Source organism: Sander lucioperca, chromosome 19 (assembly GCF_008315115.2).
Source record: "Sander lucioperca isolate FBNREF2018 chromosome 19, SLUC_FBN_1.2, whole genome shotgun sequence".
NCBI lineage: Eukaryota > Metazoa > Chordata > Actinopteri > Perciformes > Percidae > Sander > Sander lucioperca.
Genome location: NC_050191.1, coordinates 12,692,043 through 12,714,231, shown reverse-complemented (window position 1 = coordinate 12,714,231; position 22,189 = coordinate 12,692,043). Strand labels below are relative to the sequence as shown.

Sequence of the window (22,189 nt, the reverse complement as noted above, 5' to 3'; positions counted from 1 at the left end):
TCTCCGAAAGTAAAGCAGTGGGATTTCCAACTGTCTCCAGCATACTTGCCAAAAAGACTCTCACTCAATTTTGCCATTTCTGAAATGAAACCACCAGTCTTATCCGAAAAGAGTGTGAATTGGGAGGATATATCATGCCTTTACCATATATCATACGCAGCCGACCTTGGAATAGAGCTAAAAAGAAGTTTAATTTATAATGTTGCAATTAGGTCACAGCAAATTAGACAAGATTCTATCGTCTTCTTTGCTCCCTTCGCTGCTCTCATTCTAATTCTCACTGTTCTCCTGCACATCAAAATGGCCCTGTATTACACTCTATCCATTGTAATTCTGAACAAAATGGCTGTAAAATTAGACTTCTTCCTTGTAGAAGGGCAGATGTTATCTCCAACAGAGCCAAAGGTCAAGAATTAATTCAGTAACTGGCTCTTTAATGCTCACAGCTGAGTTTTTGTAGGGTGTTACAGTGTAGGGAAAAGACATTTTTACAGGATTTCAGTAATCTGATTAAAATATTTTTTTTTTATCTTCATAAATGGAAAGATACTTGCACAGAAGGTAGTTATGATTTTCAGATAGGTAATGACACAGAAGCTGGTAAACCCTGACTTTAGCATGCCATAAATGTATGAAGTAAATTATAAATATACAAAGTAGATCCGGCAATATTTTTCTTGCACAAACAAATTAAATTACAATCATACAGAGAGTCATTGCTTGCAGTTTGCAGTGCATTAAAACAAGTTACTTCACCACAGTAAATCCATAAGGTATCTATATTGTCTCATCAAAGCCATTACTGTCATAAAACAAATATGGAGACAATATAAGGGTTGGTTTTAAGCCAAGAGACAAATGAGTATTGTATATTTGTATATATGGTGATATGCTACAGCACAATGTTCTATTCCAGGATCAGGGGAAGTTCAATGGAAACCTGAGACTGAAAAGGTATTCAAGAAATTCAAAAATACAATAGGTAATAGAGGTTTGGAATGTGTATGTCGTATAATGATTCATGCCTTTGTGTGCAAGGACACTGAGACCAGGGGAAGAGAGGAAGCTAGGCTCGATGATAGTGAGAGAGAACAAAGTAGAGAGGAAGGACCAGGAGACAAGCTGAGAGCTGAGGGTAGCCAAAGACGACACAGAGAGGACAGTGGAGGACAAAGGGGTGGGGGGTGGGGATGGAGAAAGAAGAAGAACGAGAAAAATCAGGGGTTTTTTTTTGCATAGAGGGATTTTTGGTGCCCCCCAAAGAGATTTTAGCCAGCCCCAAAGGAAAATCACCAGCACCAAAATGATAAGAATTGAGAATAAAAATAGTGATTCAAATCCTCTCTGAAGAGCAATTTACCAAACAACTGTTAAACAAGCAAAACATTAACTTGAATATGATCGCTAATCACAGTTTTATCTCCAGAGTCAGGCTGTACCAGACTCTCCTGGTGATTTATTTAAATATTAATATTATTTTTTTTAACCAGTTTTGTTATTTGGGGTTTTAAATAATAGGTAAATGCATAGATTTCTGTAAAATAAGGTAACACAGACTCATTGCCTTTACTGTATGTGGACTGATCATGCTTACTGCCATGCATAGTCCCACCCCAAAGGCCCATTATGAGCCAGGAAAAACCCTGAAAATTATTATTTTTTACTTCTGCATATTGATTGGATGCTGAAAGTGCACCTCCTCATCAGACGTGTTTAGAAAACAACATGTGATGGCTATTGATGTCTAAAGTCAGAGTAAGCTGTAGGAAATATGCAGATGGCAGTGTGCTGTCAGAAAGACCAGAAAGAGGAGAGTTTGGAGAGAGAGTGAGAAAAGGAGCAGGTATGAAAATAAAACCAGATGAGCGAAGGTAACGAAGAGGGAGAAATGGAGAATAAAAGAGGTCACTGGAGGCAGATAAAAGACACTCAATTAAACGACTGAATGGATGGCCCATTAGACCTGAACGGACACCTGCATCCTCCCCCTCCTCTCCTTCAGCCACAGGACAGGAAAATGTCAGCTCTTGGTTTGGGTTCATCAGCCTCCCATCAGCCACTGCAGTACACAAGCTAGCTGATAATCAGAGCTACAGGTACAAGTCAATATGCTACACTTCGCTGCAAGGTGTGTCGATTTTTTCTTGCTTGTTCTACAAACACACACAGGCAACTGCACAGTAGCAGAGAGAAAAAAGAAATGAAAAAGAACCTGTGCACTGGCTTTAGAGAGGAAAATAGCCAGAGGCTTATCGAAGTTCTGCATGCTCATTTTTTTCTCAATAAATAAGGAAAGATCTATTAAGGATAAATGTAAAAAGACAATAGAGGTGAAATTGGTGGCAAATCAAGAGTCCTGTACTAATCTTTCTTTTGATCTGCAGTCTGCCGTTTATTTTGCAATTTCTCACATTGATTCACACCCTGCTGAGTAGGAAATCTAGTGTATTTTGTCATGTTCAAGAAGAAATGGCCTTCGTATGCGTGTATATCTCATCGGTAGCTGTGCGATGGCAAACAGAAGCGATTGGCTTCATTATGTCTCTTCAAAATCTTAAAACCCGATTGTGCAAAATGGAAAATCAATCCAAGTCTGTTCCAGTCCGCCGTAATGCTTTGTGTGTGAAGGACTGGGGGGGGTCATATCAAACAAATGTTGCTTTGAGTGTAGGCGACTATCAACAGCACCCTGCTGGAGGCTACTGCAGCCAAACAATGTAGTTAGTTTAGCATTACAGCTTGTTTTAATTGTTTCAATTCTCCAACTAAGACACTAACTTTCATGCTCGTCTCTTTCCATTAGCTAAAGTGGACACAAATGCTTTCTTTCCTGTGCATAATGTATTCCTCCACTCCTCTCACCTTTCCTTGCACACATATTTTCAAAACAAAAAGGCTGGAAGGCTGATTTAGAGAAAGCCACACAAACACTTAAAAATCTTTCAAGCGAAAAGGAAAGGACAGAAAAATGAAATTCAAACATAGCAGGGGGAGACGTTTTGCATAGCCCTTGTGGATCGTGGACAATAGAGTGCCATGCTGATTCAAAGAACATGATTTTAGGTAAGCCTGCCTCAATATGTCCTCCCACAGAGCCCATTTCCCCCTGTGTCCTTGGTTCACACAGAGAAACGTTCATACAGCCGATCGACAGCGCTGTCATTGGGAGCAGGAATTCTGCTTTCTCTCTTTCAGTCAGTTGCTTGCCCTTCCCCTCTTACTCCTTTGTTCAGCTGGCTGGAGATGAAGGTGAATCACCACATCCTAACCTGATCGGTGCCTCGCACCACAGCCAAAACAGGACGGCTTTCTAAATCCCACGTACGTCAGTGCTTTCATTTACAGTGTATATGCCTCCAAAAATCTTTACTGCATGCTTGGAATTCCCATGGAATTGCTGGACATGTTAATACACAGTATTAAATGTATTTATCGTTGCATGGATGAAATTATACATATTTTCCACTGAGTGCAATAGAAACAAACAAATGACCTCCTGCATGTATTAATAATTAGAGCAAATACACAGTAAACATTAACCCTGGCTCCAAATCAGTATTATAACAAGTTTCCATAACAAACCATTGACAAGCCATGTTTGTTTCCTTCCATATATGCAAACACTTAATTGTTAATTACAACACTTGAGCTCCAATGAGGTTAAATGCCTCACATGTTACTCCCACACGACGCAAAGCGTGGCACGATATTGCAGATTGTATAAATATATCACACCGTTTAAAACGCAGCCAGTACCAAACATATATCACACAGAGAGGAAATTAAATAGTCCTACTGAGTTTGGAACATGTCAGATCTGTGATAGAAATGTGATAATGTCTACATCAAAACCATATACAGGCCCACAGAAGTCCCTTCAGCTTGTGGCTGTTTAAAGTCATCATTAATTCACAGTAACATGCATTATTAATCCAATCCCAAACATCCTTATAGTACACATTTCTTCTTTTTTTCTAGTTTATGTGTTTGCATTCTCACAGATGGTAACCTGTGATAGGTACACACAGGAGGGGGCCATCTATCTGGGACTTGGCACTGGTTAACTGCTATGCTGCCCGTTTCTTCCTTTTTTTCATTAGTCCTCTTAGTAATACTAACATTGATTTTTTTTTTTTTTTTTTTTCGATTCCCACCATTTTATAGTCTACTGGACGTGGAGACAACCAAATATGTAATAAGACTATATCGATAAATTCTAATAAGAATACATTTTGGGTTTATTTCCCCAAGGGACCTATGGATATTTGCATTACCAATGTTTTTTTTTCACTGTTTTTATTTCCTGTAAAAGCTATTTCCTGCATATCTGTAGTCCCGGCTTGCTAATAGTACACTGCTGACATTTATTCAGAGCTGCAGTGCATGACTCCTGGCATCCCACTATATTTCCACAACACACTCTACTGTCTTTTCTGTCTCTCTTCACAGAAGCCATCAGAAAACAGTAATAAAAGACCACAACTGAGAGTGGACTGAGGGTGGACTGCTCAGAGGCAAACTAATCTATCTTTTCTTTGTATCTTTGTTTTTCTTCTCGCTCACACTTTACACAGACTCCCCATCTCTCTCTGTTTTTCTTACACCTCTCATTGACTTCAAATTTTCTTCCGTCTTCCTTGGTGGGATTGTGAAAAGGACAGCTCCACATGTGTTAAAATATGCGTAAAAACAAAAGATTCCTTGCGAGCGTTTTTTGGCTCTGAGCCAGCCAGACATGTTGCAGGGCTCTTCTCAAGGGACAGTTTCTAAACAATTGCACATATAACCCCTAACCCTACTCATATGCAGGGAAATGCCTGAATGAAAATGACAAGGAGTGATAGACTGTGAATAATGAAAGCCAATGCTGACTTCCACAAGTCAATAGAAAAATATAGGACTTTGATTTTTAAAAATAGATAATATGTCTGAGGAGTCAGTTATGCTAGAACTGGTTATCCTGCAAACAAGGTCAATCACCTAAAGCCACCTTCATGCAAATAATCTTTTCCAATGCAGCCGGTAAATCTCAACAAATGACTAAATGCTAAGCACAACAGGAAAACCAATTTCATACCTCACAGATATTTTCTATTTTAAAAATGCCAAGAAATCTGTACACAAAATGAATTGCCATTGAGCCTTTTGTAACTGAGGCATGACAGCAAGACCTTCAAAGTCTCAGGAATGTAAACATGTTTAAGGAATCCATCTAGATAGTTCCCTGCTTCAAGCCAATGTGTGGTGCTGCATGCTAATGTAAGACAGATCTTCTTTTTGTTCTTGAAACCCACGGTAGGTATTTTTAAACCATGGAAATCATGTGCCAGTAGAGAGGAGATAGTTTCATATTTCTATAAGCTATAGAGCGGCCAAGTGACACATGAATATTTTAAGCAGCTTTGTGCCTATTTAAATGTGTTTGCTGTGAACGTGCTGGCAGTAGGCCAGGGCACAGGGTGTTATCCTTAATTCCTGCAAACCCAAACTAAACTTGCATGCTGATAATTCAGGCTGGCAGAAAGCAAAAAGCAAATAAAGTCAATTAATGACAAACTCCCCTTGAATTTGTTCCCTCTGCCCTTGCTTGTTCTTGACAACCTTGTAATTCCGCCACCATAAAACAGTTGAGGGAATGAAAAGAGTGTTACATATTGACCTTCATCATGGCCCAGCAACTGGAAGAAGTTAGATAAACATAGCTTAGTGTCTTTTGCAAGAGGACTGAAAAAATGTCTTGATTTCCTTTCCAAAATGAAAAACAATGTTGTATTTTAGTCATGCCAGACATGTCTGTATTGGGAAATATAAACCAGGAAATAAACAAACAAAATGAGCATCTCAGAGTCAACAATGCTTTTAGCAGCAGTTGAAAGCCCAGGGACATACTGCATCTGCCAATGCGGATTGAAGATGGCGGTGATAATGTTATCACTCAACTTCACAGCCGCAGACCAGCTATGATCATCAGAATTTAAACACTGTCTCCATTTCATTGTTGATTTCCCTTCTATATAACTTCTTCCTGAGCTGTTTTATGAATTAGACACGTCTGTAAGTAAAACTCAATGAGCTTTGATGGAATGGCAGATGTGATGAATCATTGCTTGTGTGACTGAGCATTTGTTCGGGGGACAGCTAAATAAGATCATGTACGTATGGCAGCGCTATGTATTTCCATGGAAGAATGTAAAATGAGCGCCTTTAATTCTAGCCTAGCAGTTAGCAGACACATAATGCTACAGACTTTAATGCAACCCTGAATTTTACCCTCACTGAATTCTAACAGGTCATCTATGACAACTGTGGGGGAGAAATATGTTAGTCAACCATAGTTCAGCTTGCAAATTCAAACCCAAGTTCAATTCTTTGTGCCACACAACAAAGCTGTTACATTTCATGTTGCAAGTGGACATTTTACACCTTTTTCTTTCACCTACTGGTGAACGTGGAGGGAAAACCCAATTGAAAAAAAACATTTTGTTCTGTGATACTCTTAGCAGTATCAGTAGCTACAAAGTCTCTGTCAGTGCTCCCAAAAGGCAATTGTAAACTTATTATAAAAAGAGAATCTTATCTCAAGCGTATCTTAATACACGTTGTAAGGGCTGCACCGGGCCCATTTCACTATCAAAGTAAATGAATTACCTGTAAGATTTATAAATGAGGAACATTGGACACAATAATTCATTTCTGTGTGGAAATTAGCTCAGCATTTTTTCCTGCAGCTGGTGGCCAGAACACTTCTTGTCGCACTATACACGGTGAGGCCGATGCTATGAATACAAAGGGCTGACTATGCTTTGGTGTTACAGTGTGTGTCCGTGTGTTAGTTTGTGTTTAAAGGTCTCAGCCTGACAGGAGAACAGCGGTTGTACAATGTGAGCCGCCTGTCTGGGCAGAATGGAACTTAGGGTTAGGAAGGGTACAGACAGACCCAGGGGAGCTGACCTCCTCATTTAGCCAGCCTCCGGCAGGAGCAGCTGGGAGTATCTGCTGAGCAGGCACATCCTGCAGGACAGGAAATGCACGGGAAAAGGACCAATGAGCTCCATTGTCTCTCAAGTCATTTTTGTATTTCTCCTCTCTCTCACACATTACACGCTGTTACACAAACTGACATATGTTTTCGTTTTTCCGATAAAATCACCCACACACAAGTCTATCTTCATCTATCTTTCGGAAACTCAGCTGCTTGACAAGAAAACGCAGAGAGATAAGCATATCATCTTTTCTAAAGAGAATGAATTACACTACATGAAATGGAGCAATCATACAACGGAAAGATGTGAAGTGGCTGCTACTTGACTGACAGAGAATTGTTGTACAAAAAAACAGAGACTAAAGCTTTTACAGACAGTCTATTATAAAAAAATATAAAACATAAGCATTGAGCTTCCAGTTCAGCAACAGGCAGCAGGTCGCGCTGCTTGGGTCTCTGTCCGTAGTCCTGAACTGGCGGTTCAGTGGCTCGTTTGGTCGCTTGTTCAGGACCACGGACAGAGACCCGCCTTTTTAGCCGCGTTTCAGCTGCTCCAGTTGTGTTATACTCCACTGCCACCGTCCAGAACACGGGCCAAATCAAGCACGAGCTTTAAATACCTCAGAGCAAAATATCTCAGTAACATGCATCACCTTCTATCTCGCACGGTTATGTCGGGCTACTGATGCCGGATGCCTTACAAATCCAGGGTGTCAGCAAAGTCGACATATGGCGAGGTACAGTCAATAGTGACATGGATTCTAAACCTATTTGACATTGTCAAATAACCATGGTATCAAAAAACCCAAATTCCCTCCAAGCTATAACAGATATCTTATCAGTTATTGCCCCACTGCTTTTCCCAGGAATGTACTCATTATTTGCCGGCTTGGAAACTTTCGTGTCAAATGCTATTATGCAGGGACTTCGCCGTCCCCTAAGGATTACTGAATAGACGTCCGGCGACTGTCAGACAACGTGTGAGACGGGAAATAGCTCATCGGGCTGAGGATGCAGCAGGAAGACAAGCACATCCCGTTGCCATAGCGGCGGCTATTGCGGACGCGGCCTGACTTTTAAACAGGACCATCTGGGGAATTGGGGATTGTAAGGATGTGTTGTCAACACTTGATGACATCCGCTGTCAGGGGGGGCTCCCCTGTCACTTCAAGATGCTCTCTGTACTTTCAAAGAAAGAGGCAAAACACAGCCATCCTGAGAGGGATCTAATTAAACGACAAACGAAATCTCAAGCAGCCGTGGTTTAGTGATTTTAGAACATGAATACAGGCGTTAATAGCACAATTTAAAAGTTATGAATCAGCAACAAGGTACCGCAGTGACAACTGTTAAAGAACTACTTTAATAATAAGCATTCATATAATTCTTCCGCCAGGCGGTTTTCTAGTTATTGAAGACAAGTGACTAATCAATGTTTAGGCTAATGAGCAGAAATTATTTTCGGTTATTCTGAGCTAATCACCACTGAGAACAGGAACGATGCCAATAACGGTATAGCAGTTCTGTGGGATTAAGAATAAAAAGTACTGCCCCGTATCGATTAGCCCTTGTGACAGATCAGAGGAATTGATCTGCACTCCGGGTGTAATGTTTACATGTAAACATTTACAGCAGAGGACATGTTGAGGTGTCAGCAGTTTAAAAGGCCGTGGAGATACAAGACTCCGTGAGGATACCGGAGAGGAAATGAGTGCAACGAGTCCGGTAGTGATATTAATCTTTAGTTTCATCAGCTGCCCATATCCGTGAACTGCTGCGGGTTATTTTCTTTCAAAGTTAATGTAACACTGGTTTCAAGGTTCGTTGAAAACCCCATTCATCCTTGATGGTAAAATGCACTCGGTACAAACACTGTTACAAAACCTATTTAGATTAGATTAGAGAACGATAGAACTGTAAACTATCCATTAACATATGATTCTTTAGAGCGCAAGTCGAATTGTTTTGCCAACTCTACACTAAAGACAAGGCAAGAGTGGGATAAAATGTCTCGATACATCTGCTTTTGCATCTCGTGATGAATTCGTTCATCACTGACGTCAATCATACAGGCAGTTCGTGTGATCACACGTCGTTACAGATGATAGCGTATTATAAACAAACAGATTCTTACCAAATCTTAAAACGTGTGGCATCCCGCGAGAGTAACCAAGAAACAGCAGCAGAAGCGGGATCAGCCTGAGGTTGGACCTGAAAACGAGACTGCTTATCATCAGATGATGGGAGGTAATCTTCATGTTGTTTTTAAAAAATGCACAGTGGTTTAATCCCCCCGGTGCGCGGGTTCGATTCCCCCGTAATTCTTCTACGCTCGTTGGGCAAGGCAGGGTGACGGCGGCCCTGGATGCGCAAGATCACGGCATGGTCACTTGCGCTTTCCCTAAATCCATTAGCAGTCCCGGCATGACTCCTTCCCCTTCTCCTCCTTCACTGCGCCAAGAAACAACAATCCTCCCGGTCGAGGGACGGCGGGACATCCATGTCGAAGGGTACGGATCCAGTGGGGAGGGGGGAGCCCAAGCATGGGCTGTAGGTAAGGTACTGGAGAGGGTTTGGAGAGGGGCTAGAGAGTGCCAAGCAGAGGATACAGCAGCGATATACAGCCCCCTATGAGGCGCTCTGGGTTGCTTGCGCTCCCATTATACTGCACTGCTGCACAGGCTCTGACGTCGAGCCAAGGTTAGTGTTGTGAACGCGCAACAGAGAGAGACAGAGAGAGAGAGCGAGTGAGTGAGGGAGGGAGAGATACGGGAGATGGATATACAGAGAAAGAAATAAAAAAGAGAGATGATGGGAATGTAGAGAGAGAGAGAGAGAGAGAGAGAGAGAGAGAGAGAGAGAGAGAGAGAGAGAGAGATGGATGGATGGATGGATGGAAAGAGAGAAAAATAATGGGGAGGGAGGAATTGTGAAACTTTATTTCATGCTGTAGTTTCTATGTTACGCCAATAACTTGCCGCCAAGCTCGCATGCATTTAGAGATGTGTCGGTAAAGATGAAATGCAAGTGCACACAGCAACTTCAGCATGAACCCTTAATGCAATCCGTCCAAATAACACCAAATAGCCTCAATCTATATGATGATAAAGTTATGTCATTGATCAGATATGATCATCAAGTGGCATATGATGAGGGACAACTGCAACCTCTATTTAACACTATAAATATATATATATATATATATATATATATATATATATTTTAATATATTGTTTACTTGTTTAGCCAGGATCTCTATTCAGCACCATGGACAGAGACACAGCAAATCTGCATATCAGCCACAGAATGAAATGAGAGTCTGAAAGAGAAAGAATCTTTCTTAGGGTTCAAACAGCCAGCAATGATTTAGTCGATATCCATACTGGAGAATATTTAAGCTTTGTCACTTTCCTGTACAGGCACATCCAGAAATAGCTATGCACACACTGCAATGCACACAATAACTGGCCAAACCCTGCACACAAGCGATATAATCTCATGTCTGCAGGCTATCATTGCACTGATTTGTTTCTCTCGTACACCCAAGTAAGATATATAGGCCCACTTTGTGTTCCATCATTCCCAACTTCCCTTTTTAAACCTCTTTTATGGAATTTCAAGCAACAACCCTTCAACAATTTCCACCATCATTCCAGAAATGTGGGAGGAGTGGGATGAAAGGAATTAAAATTGGCAGGACAGCAAATCCGTAATATCGACAGAAGCTGCTGAAAGGCGCGAATATTTAACCTATGCAAAAAACTCCACTTTAGACTTGAAAGCCTTCCAGCAACAGCAACAAGACAGACTATTCTTGAGTGTGAGCCATCCTCCGATGTGAAGGTGTGTGGCATACACACAAAGACTGCACTGCTTGTTAAATTTCACGGGGAAAGACATGGTCTCAAGATTGTAAGTAGACCTATCGCGTTTCTATCTGATTAGCGAGTTCAAACGAGGCTGTATCCTATAGGATGCAATGCGCCGAGAAGATGGATATCTGCAGCTCTTGAGTGGGTCTACATGTTATTGATCTAACACTACGTGCACCTTATCGGCGTCCTCCCCCAATGAGCAGCTCTTTATGGGCCAGTGCATCAGCAGGAGCTATAGGTACAGTGGTGCACCCGCCCCAAGAGGGTGAAGGGCTATTTAATCCCAACAGAGATGTGAAAGAAGGTCTTTGATCGGCACCACCAGAGTCCAAGGCCTGGATGAACACTGTCATTGTGTGACTCAGGCGTGAATGGCTGGCCTGTGTGTGTATGAGTGTGTGTGTGTGTGTGGTGTAGAACTACTCCAAAATAAAGTCACTACAATAATTCCTGTATGGCCTATAGTGTATTAAATAGATCTTTCAGGTGACGTTGCCATACTTTATGGTATATTTATCTCTTCTGATGGCACTATGATATTCTTGAAGTATTCAATTGCTGTTAACTGTGTTGTATCTTTACTAGAGTGCAGAACAGTGAAATTAAAAGTAAATGTGTGGATAAGCAAAGGATGCTGACACCTTTCTTTCATCGGAGTGCTGCTTCATTATACATTACCGGATCTGTCAAATACCCATTCACAATTAAAAGCAAATGCATTTAATAGTGAAGAGGGCACATGTATCAGCTAAAGGAAACACAAAGTAATTACATGAGTATGAGATCAAGTAGGTGGTGTGAACACTGACTTTGAACGTGTGTCAGTTTGTGTTGGTCTGCACACAGGCAATCTGCAGTGTGAGAATATCAAAGAGAATGGCACTCATCATGCCACCATCTGGACCATTAGCATAATTATGGAGAAATTCAGGGTTCCCATATAAGTCAGCAGAGCTTCACACAGCATGAAAGGAATGTTTATTGAGCTCAGATATCCACTAAAAGGCACGCTCCTCTTAAAGTCACTGCGCCCCCTGGCCAAATACTAAGGTATTGCACTAAGAACAGCCCTCAGGTGCCCCTACACACGATGCACCCAATATTTAATTTGCGGAATAGAATTAAGGCTGCCACAAATGATTCTGACTTAATTTTCTAATACAAATCTAAATAGTATTGTCTGCCTGTGCCTCAGCATAGGGTATGTATGTACAAAAGAATCAGTTATGCTCCCTTTCAAGCCTCCTGAGTTCCTTCTGTGTTTGTAGTTTAGTTTAACGCACTTCTCACTTCACAGTAAACCAGTCAGCATAACATAACTGTGTATGTAAACCAATAAGAAAAGAGGTGGTGATGGGAATGGCGAATCGCCCCATTATGATGTTAACAGACTCCTCCTCCTTTAGCTCGTTGTGACTAAAACGAAAATACCATTTGGGAGATGTACTCTTTTTTTAAATCCTTGATCAAACCGTGTCGTTTTTGAAGGAGACCACAAATTAGATTACTTAATACACACCCACTCGCTTGTAACCCAGGGAGGCTTCCACATTAGCTGGTTGGTGTGTTTATTCAGACGCCATTCATGCACTGGGTAATGCAAAGGGGACTTTATGCAAAGTAGAGATAACCACTGCTAAAAGCCTTCTGTCACTCTCTCTCTCTCTCTCTCTCGCTCCCCCGCCCTTGTTCACTCTCTCGTGCAGGCAGACTGGTGGAAAGATGGCATTGGCACAGGGAGGGAAACCATGGAAACGAGAAGCTGATGCACTTTGAATGGTAAGACCCTGAAAGAGAAGACATTCATTCAATTCAATCGCCCTGTAAAGGCTCATCTCTACTGCATTATTCTGAATGCTACAAGTTTATTCTAACATGGTTGGCTCCAGAAAGCCAACAATGGTCTCACTTCATCAGCCCATTATGTCAGGATGACTGTGGCTAAGGATGTCTTAACATTTTGGCAAGTTGAAGTAGGGGCCCTACAAAAACACACACACACACACACATACATACTCCTTCTGCACTTACACATACAATAACGTATAAACCCGCTAATTTCCCCAGCAACAGTTTAACAGAGTTTGTCTCTGCAGATGCACCACACAAAATGCGTGCCTCACTTGAGCCTGTAATCATGGCAGTTTTGAGTTCAGTGTAGATCTACATTTCCCACTTATGGCTTTGCTTCAGCAAATGCCTTTGAACATAAGAGCATGCCAAAGTCAGCTCTGGTCTATATGTCTTGAGAAGTGCTGTCAATGAGATTCAAGGGACTTCAGTGGGAATACATTCTTCAGAGACGACAATTAGTCAAGTGAGACAGTAATTAGGACCTCTCTGCACACTGTCACTTCCAGTTAGTGCTGACGGATGCCCGCAAATCCCCCCCCTCCAGCAATTGCAGACAGGCAGACTTACTTCTGGAGCTGCACACTGTTGTGACAGCCATCTGTAACTTCTGTTTACTATGGTAATACTTTCAAAATATTGCTTGGAATTGTGGTCAGTATAGCATGATGGTAAATTCCATTGCCACTTTACTTCTGTGGTAGTAGTCCTTTATAATTACCATGCTACAGTACTACAGAAGTTAAAAAAAGTCCCATTATATCGTAGCATCGTAGCATTATGGAAAAAATCCCTGCATACAACGTGTGTAGAACGATAATATGAGGCTACTTGCACGACTACTCAATTTGAGTTGACATTCGTACAAAGAACATATAGTAAATGTCAATATGATTTGCAAGCATACAGTCCCGCCAAGAAGATATTATTACCTGGATCTAATTTTGCAGTCGAAAAGGCACCACGACTATAAAACATAACATAAACTTTCTTGGTGCAGCAAAAGTACAAAGCTAGCTTATCTGATACAGGAAAACAGAAATTCCTCCGCAGGTTAGTTGGCCTAACGTTAGGCTACTGGCTACTCATTGTAAAGTTGGACGCTATAGTCATTTATGCTTTAGGTAGCCTAACGTTACGCGAGCTAACGTTTTTTGGCCCGGTCCCATTTCCGCCACACGAAAACACGTCATACTGCGTTTTATGACGTCCTGAATCAGGGCTTATGTTCCAATCAAAAGATGAATGGACCGGTAGTGATGTTACCCGTGAACCTCCTGCTTCGAGGCATGTATCGAAGAAATGAACCAATTTGGAATGAAGCTTTGTATCGGAGCTTGATTCGTTTTGTGATAATCACGTGACCAGTGACGTCCGAAGCTTCGTTTCACACCCCCCCACGTGACTGCTTCGAAGTTGAATTCAAAGCGGTTCACTGGGTGCGTCTTTGTGGGTTGTTGCAGTAGAAGAGTCAACAGTCAGGAAAGTTAGTTAATAGAGAGATTATTATAGCGATTATTATAGCCAGTAGAGAGTTTATAGAATAGAGTTTATTGCAAGTAAGTTTATAGCAAGTAGAAAGTTTATAAAAGAGAGTTTATAGCGAGTAGAAAGTTTATAAAAGAGAGTTTATAGCGAGTAGAAAGTTGCTCTAGTCTAGGCTACGTACTCAATATAATCACAGAAATGTGTGTGCAATGTGTTCTTCATTCATTTCCCTCCCAAATTGATGTATTTGTTTACAAACACAACCAAAATCCTAACTTTGTGGGTTTTTTTTGTTTGTTTTTTTTTGTGGAGAAGGCAATTACATTTTTACTTATGCAAAGTCCCAAATAGGCTTAGTTATTTATGTCATTATTTATTTATCCATGAATTCATACTAAAAATGTATTCATCTTCGACTCAAAGACATTCATGGATAATATCTGTGAAACAGTTTGTGACACAATGCTATCCTTAACTTCCACCACTAGATGTCCTCATAGAGTTCTGAAGCTTCGAGTATTGAACCTTTTTTCGAAACAATTGGATTGAAAGCTTCACTGGTTCAGAAAGCTTCAGTTCGCCATCACTATGGACCGGTCATTATAGTTGGTAAATCATATGCTTACCATCGTAGGGAAGTTACCGGTAGTTCCAGAGTATTGTTTTTGAAAGGAGTGAGCCGGAAGACAAACACGGATTACGGATTGGCTGATTCAAGAGAGTTTGTCCAATCAGGTTACTTGTAGGCGGGACAATTGTCACAGCGGGCATGGGTTTACAAATAATTGGATTACAGCATTTTGACCTGTCACAGTAGGAAAAGCACAAGTGTAATCAATAATAACAATTGCATTCCATTTAGATTAGCAGTTCCAGTCAGGGGTCTGGTTTTGTGCATGCTGGTGTCTTACTGGGACACCTACTGCAATGGAACTGAGCCATCCTTATTGGTATTAGCCACACATGTGTGGGTGCATAGACCACGAGTTTGTGGGGCCTTCAAATTGGCTCCTGTTCAGATTTTACTTAGACTATATCTTAAATTAAATCTACTCCACTCTCTGGATCCATCATTTTTAATTAGTTTTAGTCAAAGATATAGGATTGCAATTTCAGACAAGAATGAACAAGGCTACCAATAAATGATTATGCTTCATAGTCCTAAAAGGCCCATATCCATTTGCACAAAAAATAAAAGCCAACAGACTAGATATTGTGTATCCAGTATTTCCAAATGATGACCCTTTGTGCCTTCATTAGAACATATCTGTAGCTTGCTTTAAATGCTACTGCAATGGAATACTCCATCAAAACCCTACATTTTGAGTACAAAACACATTCTCTTAAAAGGTGGGTCTGAAAAGTTATAGCTGTAGTCAGTTTGATTCACATTGGATGCAAAGCTGACCCAGTTTTTTGGTGTAAAAAAGTCAAAATGTCAATAGAAACTTCTCAAACTTCTCCAGTAGCATAATCCACATGTCTGTCCTGTCATGTTCCAAGAATTTATTTTATCTCATTTATTATAAATTCTATTTTTCCCATGCATTTTATTTATGGTTCTCAGAATAGTTATACCAATGTCAACCGCATTATTACAAGAGAAGTATAAGATGATGAGATTTTCTAATAATCACCACGAAACATAATAACAACAACACAAAGTCTAAATAAATAAATATCTTAATTTTTCTCTTTATTTTGTATGAGTTGTTTGTCTTTGTTCTTGTCAGGAATATACATGCATGCTTTCTGTTCTTTGTGGTTTCAGATCTTAGGAAAAAATCATACATATCCAGAGACAGACCCACAACAACATGCGCGCACACGCACGCACGCACGCACACGCGCGCACACGCACACACACACACACACACACACACACACACACACACACACACACACACACACACACACAAACACACAGCAGAGAGCCAGGCTGATTGGATGCTGGACGGCTGGAGTTGTTATTACAGAGCATCCAGCAGAGTCTGGTTTTTAGGATAAGGACGTCCTTACAGGGCATTTCTCTGTGTGAGCGATGAGGAAACAGCCTACTGTGTGTGTGTGAGAGAGAGAGAGCTAGACTGATAGAGACCCCAGAGAGAAAGAGAGGAATAGACAGAATGTGGACAGATGCATCTGTCTGCCTACATATTTTGTCCATCAAATAGAAATCTTGGCAATGCTTGCAAAAAGTGACTATTCCCATTGGACTCGTCGGTGCCAAGGGTTTGCCTGCAGAGAAAAGAGACTAGAGAGTAAGAGAGTAATTCACAAGGCTTTACAATCTGATACAGGAGAGCTTTTCTTTCTGCAAATACATCTCCATCTTTGGTGTCCATGAACAAGACTAAGTGGCGGGCCTTTCCAAGCCAAATATGGAAGTGTAAATAAAGAGCGACATGCACGGTTGATTTTCATACATCTGGGGTTTTGTTAATGGGCTCTCTTGGTGCATATTAGTAACTCATTAGGGCTTGATCTAATTCTCACCATTTCACAGACCACTAACAACAGAGACATGGCAACAACCTGCAAATGTGAATGCCATCAACACTATGACACAACAGTGTGTAATGTAAAACCAGATCTGTCGACACATGAATTGATGCATGAAAACAGTTATAAAGTCTTCTCAGGGAGGGGTTATAGCAGGCACATATCCCTGACCTTTTTAGACTTCCATCTCAGTAATGAAATCCACTCTGTTTCCACAAAGATCCAGGGATCAACTGTTGCAGCAGGGGATGAGGGAACCCAGCAATTGCCTCAGACATCCAGGATCCAAAACTCCAAACAGGGATAACACCCTCTCAGCATTCAGTGTTTTCAATCAAGGGATCAGCTACTGTGACTGGAAACAAAATGTCCCAGACAGCTATCATGCAGGAGTTGCCGGCAGGCAAAAGCTGGCACGACTAATATGGCTTGTCAGAGTGAAAATAGCCTAGTATTGTTCTCACCTTCCGGAAAGGTACAGGCATAACGCTTTTGTCTTGTTCATCTTTCAGGAGTCATGCTCTAATAGCTTTTTAGGCTCACATTGCTTTGGTAAGAGGGATTTAAAGTTGCTACCCACAGAGTGTAGTGATGAAGGTTGAGCTATTCATTTACACATAATTCAGCATGAATCAAATTTACACCATCATAAATGTGATGAATTCATGTCTTTAGATTAAATGGCATTTGACGCATTGGATTTGAGAATTATGAAACTGCCTGGTTCTGGATTTATTAAAAGTAAGTCAAGGTACATGGACTGTGCCTTCTACAGCGCAAGTGTTTTCATGAGTTGCCAAGACTGCAGTGGTACAAATTATATTGGACAGATAAACAGAAATACAAAATAGTGTGACAAATCTGTTAGGCATCAGTTGTTAGGTGGTTGTAAAGAACTGTGAGAGATTAAGGACATATGAGATGTGTTTAGACCATTACATATATCTACTTTCAATCCCAAACACTTATATTTAGTGACAGAAAGACACACATTTATTTTGCTAATGAAAACAATCAAATGCATTGCATGAAAGATAAATGGTTGCATAAACACTAAGTATGGAATTCTAAACATCTCGCTCACAATTATATGCAGACACCTTTCTGCTTTTTCTGGCAGATAAATGGTTATTTTAACATATTCACGTCTCAAGATTTCAGTGGTTTCAATTCCATGCACAAAGCCTTGGAGTGGTTTTAATAGACAAATACTTGTTACAAAGGCCCTTAGCATCTACAGTAAGCCCTGTACAAAATCCACCCTGCAGTAAAATGTTGCCACCTAAGCCTCTGTAAAAACCCAGGGGAAAATCTGGATGGAGACCAGCAGAGAGAAAAAAGGGTTTGATCTCATTTATGCCTTCGCTGTTCTGGAGGTGATGAAATGAAGCTGGTCTTGAGCTTGACGAGGTCAGCCCTCTGCTCTCTTCTTCTCTCCTCTCCTCCTTCCCTGTCCCCCATTAATCACATCTGTACACATGAAAATGAGCTTAACCCTTTTTCCCGTGCAGTGCTCTACTTCCACGGAAGGACACCTTGCAACAGCACTTCTAAGTAGGATCTCTCTGTGCATATTTTCTTCCTGCATTTCCACTAATGGACACCCTTCAGGCTTGATCCAGCTTGACTTAGCGATGAAAACTTGCTGGATGGGGCTTTAGCCCCTCTTCCTCATGGTGCCTCATAACAATTAACACTTCCATAAACACTTTTGTCAAATGCTTTATAGTGAAGAAATTGAATTGAAGGACTTATCCTCTTACCCCCTTGAGTCTAACATAATTTCACTGGCAACTAAACTATGTGAAAGAAGGTTGGTGTATAATATATATGCTCATGAAAAAGAGAAGGGCGGAGAAAAAGAGCAAGAAGATAGCAAGGAAGAAGATAAAGTCGCAGAGGGAGAAAAAGAAAGAGAAGTAGGTAGAGAATGAGTAAGGAAGAGAGAGGACAGGAAAAAGAAAATGAGCTTGGTTCCCTGTGTGGCACAGTGCTTCACCACTTAATCATCCCCTGGTCTATAAATAGGCCTTCACAGGCATGGAATATTGGGAGATTAATGGAAGCGAATGGAACACCATAATGCTCAGAAGCTTCAACACTTCTGTTGCACTTCAGTTGCAGTGCAGATTTAATTGTACTTCTCCGCTTCAGTTTTATCATTAAAGAGTGAAGATGGGAAGTTCCCCAGATTGCATCCAGTTTACTCCCTCCATCCCACCTCTTCTTTTGTCTTTTGCAACATAGTCTTACTGCAGGGCGGTATATATATATATATATATATATATATATATACAGTGAGGAAAATAAGTATTTGAGCACCCTGCGATTTTACAAGTTCTCCCACTTAGAAATCATGGAGGGGTCTGAAATTGTCATCGTAGGTGCATGTCCACTGTGAGAGACATAATCTAAAAAGAAAATCCAGAATTCACAATATATGATTTTTTAACTATTTATTTGTATGATACAGCTGCAAATAAGTATTTGAACACCTGTCTATCAGCTAGAATTCTGACAAAGACCTGTTAGTCTGCCTTTAAAATGTCCACCTCCACTCCATTTATTATCCTAAATTAGATGCACCTGTTTGAGGTCGTTAGCTTACCCATACAATCAGTAAGAATCCAACTACTAACATGGCCAAGACCAAAGAGCTGTCCAAAGACACTAGAGACAAAATTGTACACCTCCACAAGACTGGAAAGGGCTACGGGGAAATTGCCAAGCAGCTTGGTGAAAAAAGGTCCACTGTTGGAGCAATCATTAGAAAATGGAAGAAGCTAAACATGACTGTCAATCTCCCTCGGACTGGGGCTCCATGCAAGATCTCACCTCGTGGGGTCTCAATGATCCTAAGAAAGGTGAGAAATCAGCCCAGAACTACACGGGAGGAGCTGGTCAATGACCTGAAAAGAGCTGGGACCACCGTTTCCAAGGTTACTGTTGGTAATACACTAAGACATCATGGTTTGAAATCATGCATGGCACGGAAGGTTCCCCTGCTTAAACCAGCACATGTCAAGGCCCGTCTTAAGTTTGCCAATGACCATTTGGATGATCCAGAGGAGTCATGGGAGAAAGTCATGTGGTCAGATGAGACCAAAATAGAACTTTTTGGTCATAATTCCACTAACTGTGTTTGGAGGAAGAAGAATGATGAGTACCATCCCAAGAACACCATCCCTACTGTGAAGCATGGGGGTGGTAGCATCATGCTTTGGGGGTGTTTTTCTGCACATGGGACAGGGCGACTGCACTGTATTAAGGAGAGGATGACCGGGGCCATGTATTGCGAGATTTTGGGGAACAACCTCCTTCCCTCAGTTAGAGCATTGAAGATGGGTCGAGGCTGGGTCTTCCAACATGACAATGACCCGAAGCACACAGCCAGGATAACCAAGGAGTGGCTCTGTAAGAAGCATATCAAGGTTCTGGCGTGGCCTAGCCAGTCTCCAGACCTAAACCCAATAGAGAATCTTTGGAGGGAGCTCAAACTCCATGTTTCTCAGAAACCTGACTGATCTAGAGAAGATCTGTGTGGAGGAGTGGGCCAAAATCCCTCCTGCAGTGTGTGCAAACCTGGTGAAAAACTACAGGAAACGTTTGACCTCTGTAACTGCAAACAAAGGCTACTGTACCAAATATTAACATTGATTTTCTCAGGTGTTGAAATACTTATTTGCAGCTGTATCATACAAATAAATAGTTAAATCATACATTGTGATTTCTGTTTTCAGATTGTGTGTGTATATATATATATATATATATATATATATATATATATATATATATATATATAATATCATATCTATCTCTCTCACCAGAAACATTGGATGGGTTGCCATAACATTTCTGGTCCCCAGATGAACCTTCCTGACTTTAGTGTTTTAGATAACAATTACATTTTGTACCCACATTCATGATCACATTTGGTGATCCCCCACGTTTGATCGTATCATCAGTTAAAATTTTTAATTGAAAGACCTGCAAAGCTATTAACATTCCCATAGCTGTACTTTGTGTTTATTACCAAGTGTTAGCGCTGGGTTTGCGTTTTTACAGGTATATCTGGCTAACACAGTAAAATAAGACAGTAAACATTACAGTATACCTGCTTAATATAAGCATGTTAGCACTGTCAATGTGAGCATGTTAGCATTTAGCTCAAACCACTGCTGTGAGAACAGAATAGAATGCAGTAGAAACAGTGAATGTTTCATCTCAACAGAAGGCTAATAATGCAACACAATCAATAGAATACAATGAAAAACATTCAAATTATTCATACTTTTTCAGTACTGACAAAAAAAAAAAAAAAAAAAAAAAATCACATCCCCTGCTTCAGCCACACTGAGTCCAGATAGATTTCTGTCTTCAATACCTACTGGTTTAGAGCAGATCCTTCCTGGGTACGCATTGCGGAGATGTTTTCCCAGTCTCCAGATGCAAAGGAGTTATGTCATACCATTCTCTCCAGCATTTTGGACCAAGGTGTTTAACTTGACATAAATTAGCAAGAAGACAGTTTTCTACACCTTCCTATAAAATGACTGGTTTAGTCTGTACTTTAAATATCAGAAATGCCAGTGAAAACAATCTCTAACCTGGTTTAGGGAGGGAAACTGAGTCAGGCACTCCAGCGAGCTGCTGGTTGCTTTCTGGTAAGGTAATCAGAAAAGTGTTACATTTCTTTCACATGAAATTTTTATAACAACCAGTTTAAGGTAAACAAGAATGAAAATCAGCAGTTTGCTTCAATCATCTTTAAATACAAATGGTGTTTCCATTGCTTCCACCTCCATTAATTCCTGAAAGTGCAGTTTTACTGTAGTAATGCTAGTGTTTTTCAGATTTTGTATAGCTGTATTTAACCTCAGACATCTTGGTATCCTGCTTTCACTGGTTCTCTTAAACTGTACAATCGATCGATATCTCCATATATAAAAAAAATACACTAGTCTAAAACAAGACATTAGTTTTCAGCCTAAATTGCAATGAGCAATTTTTTTTCATTTTTTAAAATTGCACCAGGCTGAAATCCATCCAGTTTTGAGTATGTGTGGTTAACAGTTTTAACAGCACTGTGTTGGGCTGCTAATCCAGTGTTGTGCAGGTTGTGGTTATAGTCATGGGATAAGTGTCTAGAGTTCTGATAAATTGTTCAATAAAATAAACTACAGTTCAGTCCACATAAACTGCTGCTGTGCAGACTAATTAGAGTTTAGCACGTGTCTCCAGTTGTGCCCACTGTTTAGCAATTGAAGAAAAAAGAAAAATTTAAACTGTAAAAGGAAGTTTTCCTTGCCACTGTTGCACCAAATGCTTGCCATTGGGTGGGAATTTGAGTCTCTGTAAATTATAAAGTGTGGTCTAGATCGGTAAATTGTCCTGTTATGATTTGACACTGAATTAAATCAAGTCCCACTATCTGTTGAAAACACAAGTCTACATGCCGACACAAAATCATAACTTCATGCAAGCATATTAT

The 22,189-nt window shown here is 40.6% G+C and overlaps 1 protein-coding gene across 2 annotated transcripts in view; it reads right to left on the bottom strand.

The window, feature by feature from the left end:
• Positions 1 to 9,684, bottom strand: part of LOC116066127 (glutamate receptor ionotropic, kainate 2-like) — a 58,597-nt gene extending 48,913 nt beyond the window's left edge. The window contains exon 1 of one of the 2 annotated variants that reach the window (XM_031321976.2): positions 9,117 to 9,684. In XM_031321976.2, coding sequence (XP_031177836.1) covers positions 9,117 to 9,240 — 124 coding nt within the window. In that variant the 5' untranslated portion in view covers positions 9,241 to 9,684. The remainder of the gene's footprint in view (positions 1 to 9,116) is intronic. The other variant, XM_031321977.2, reaches the window with a different exon arrangement.
• Between the last annotated feature and the right edge of the window lie 12,505 nt (positions 9,685 to 22,189).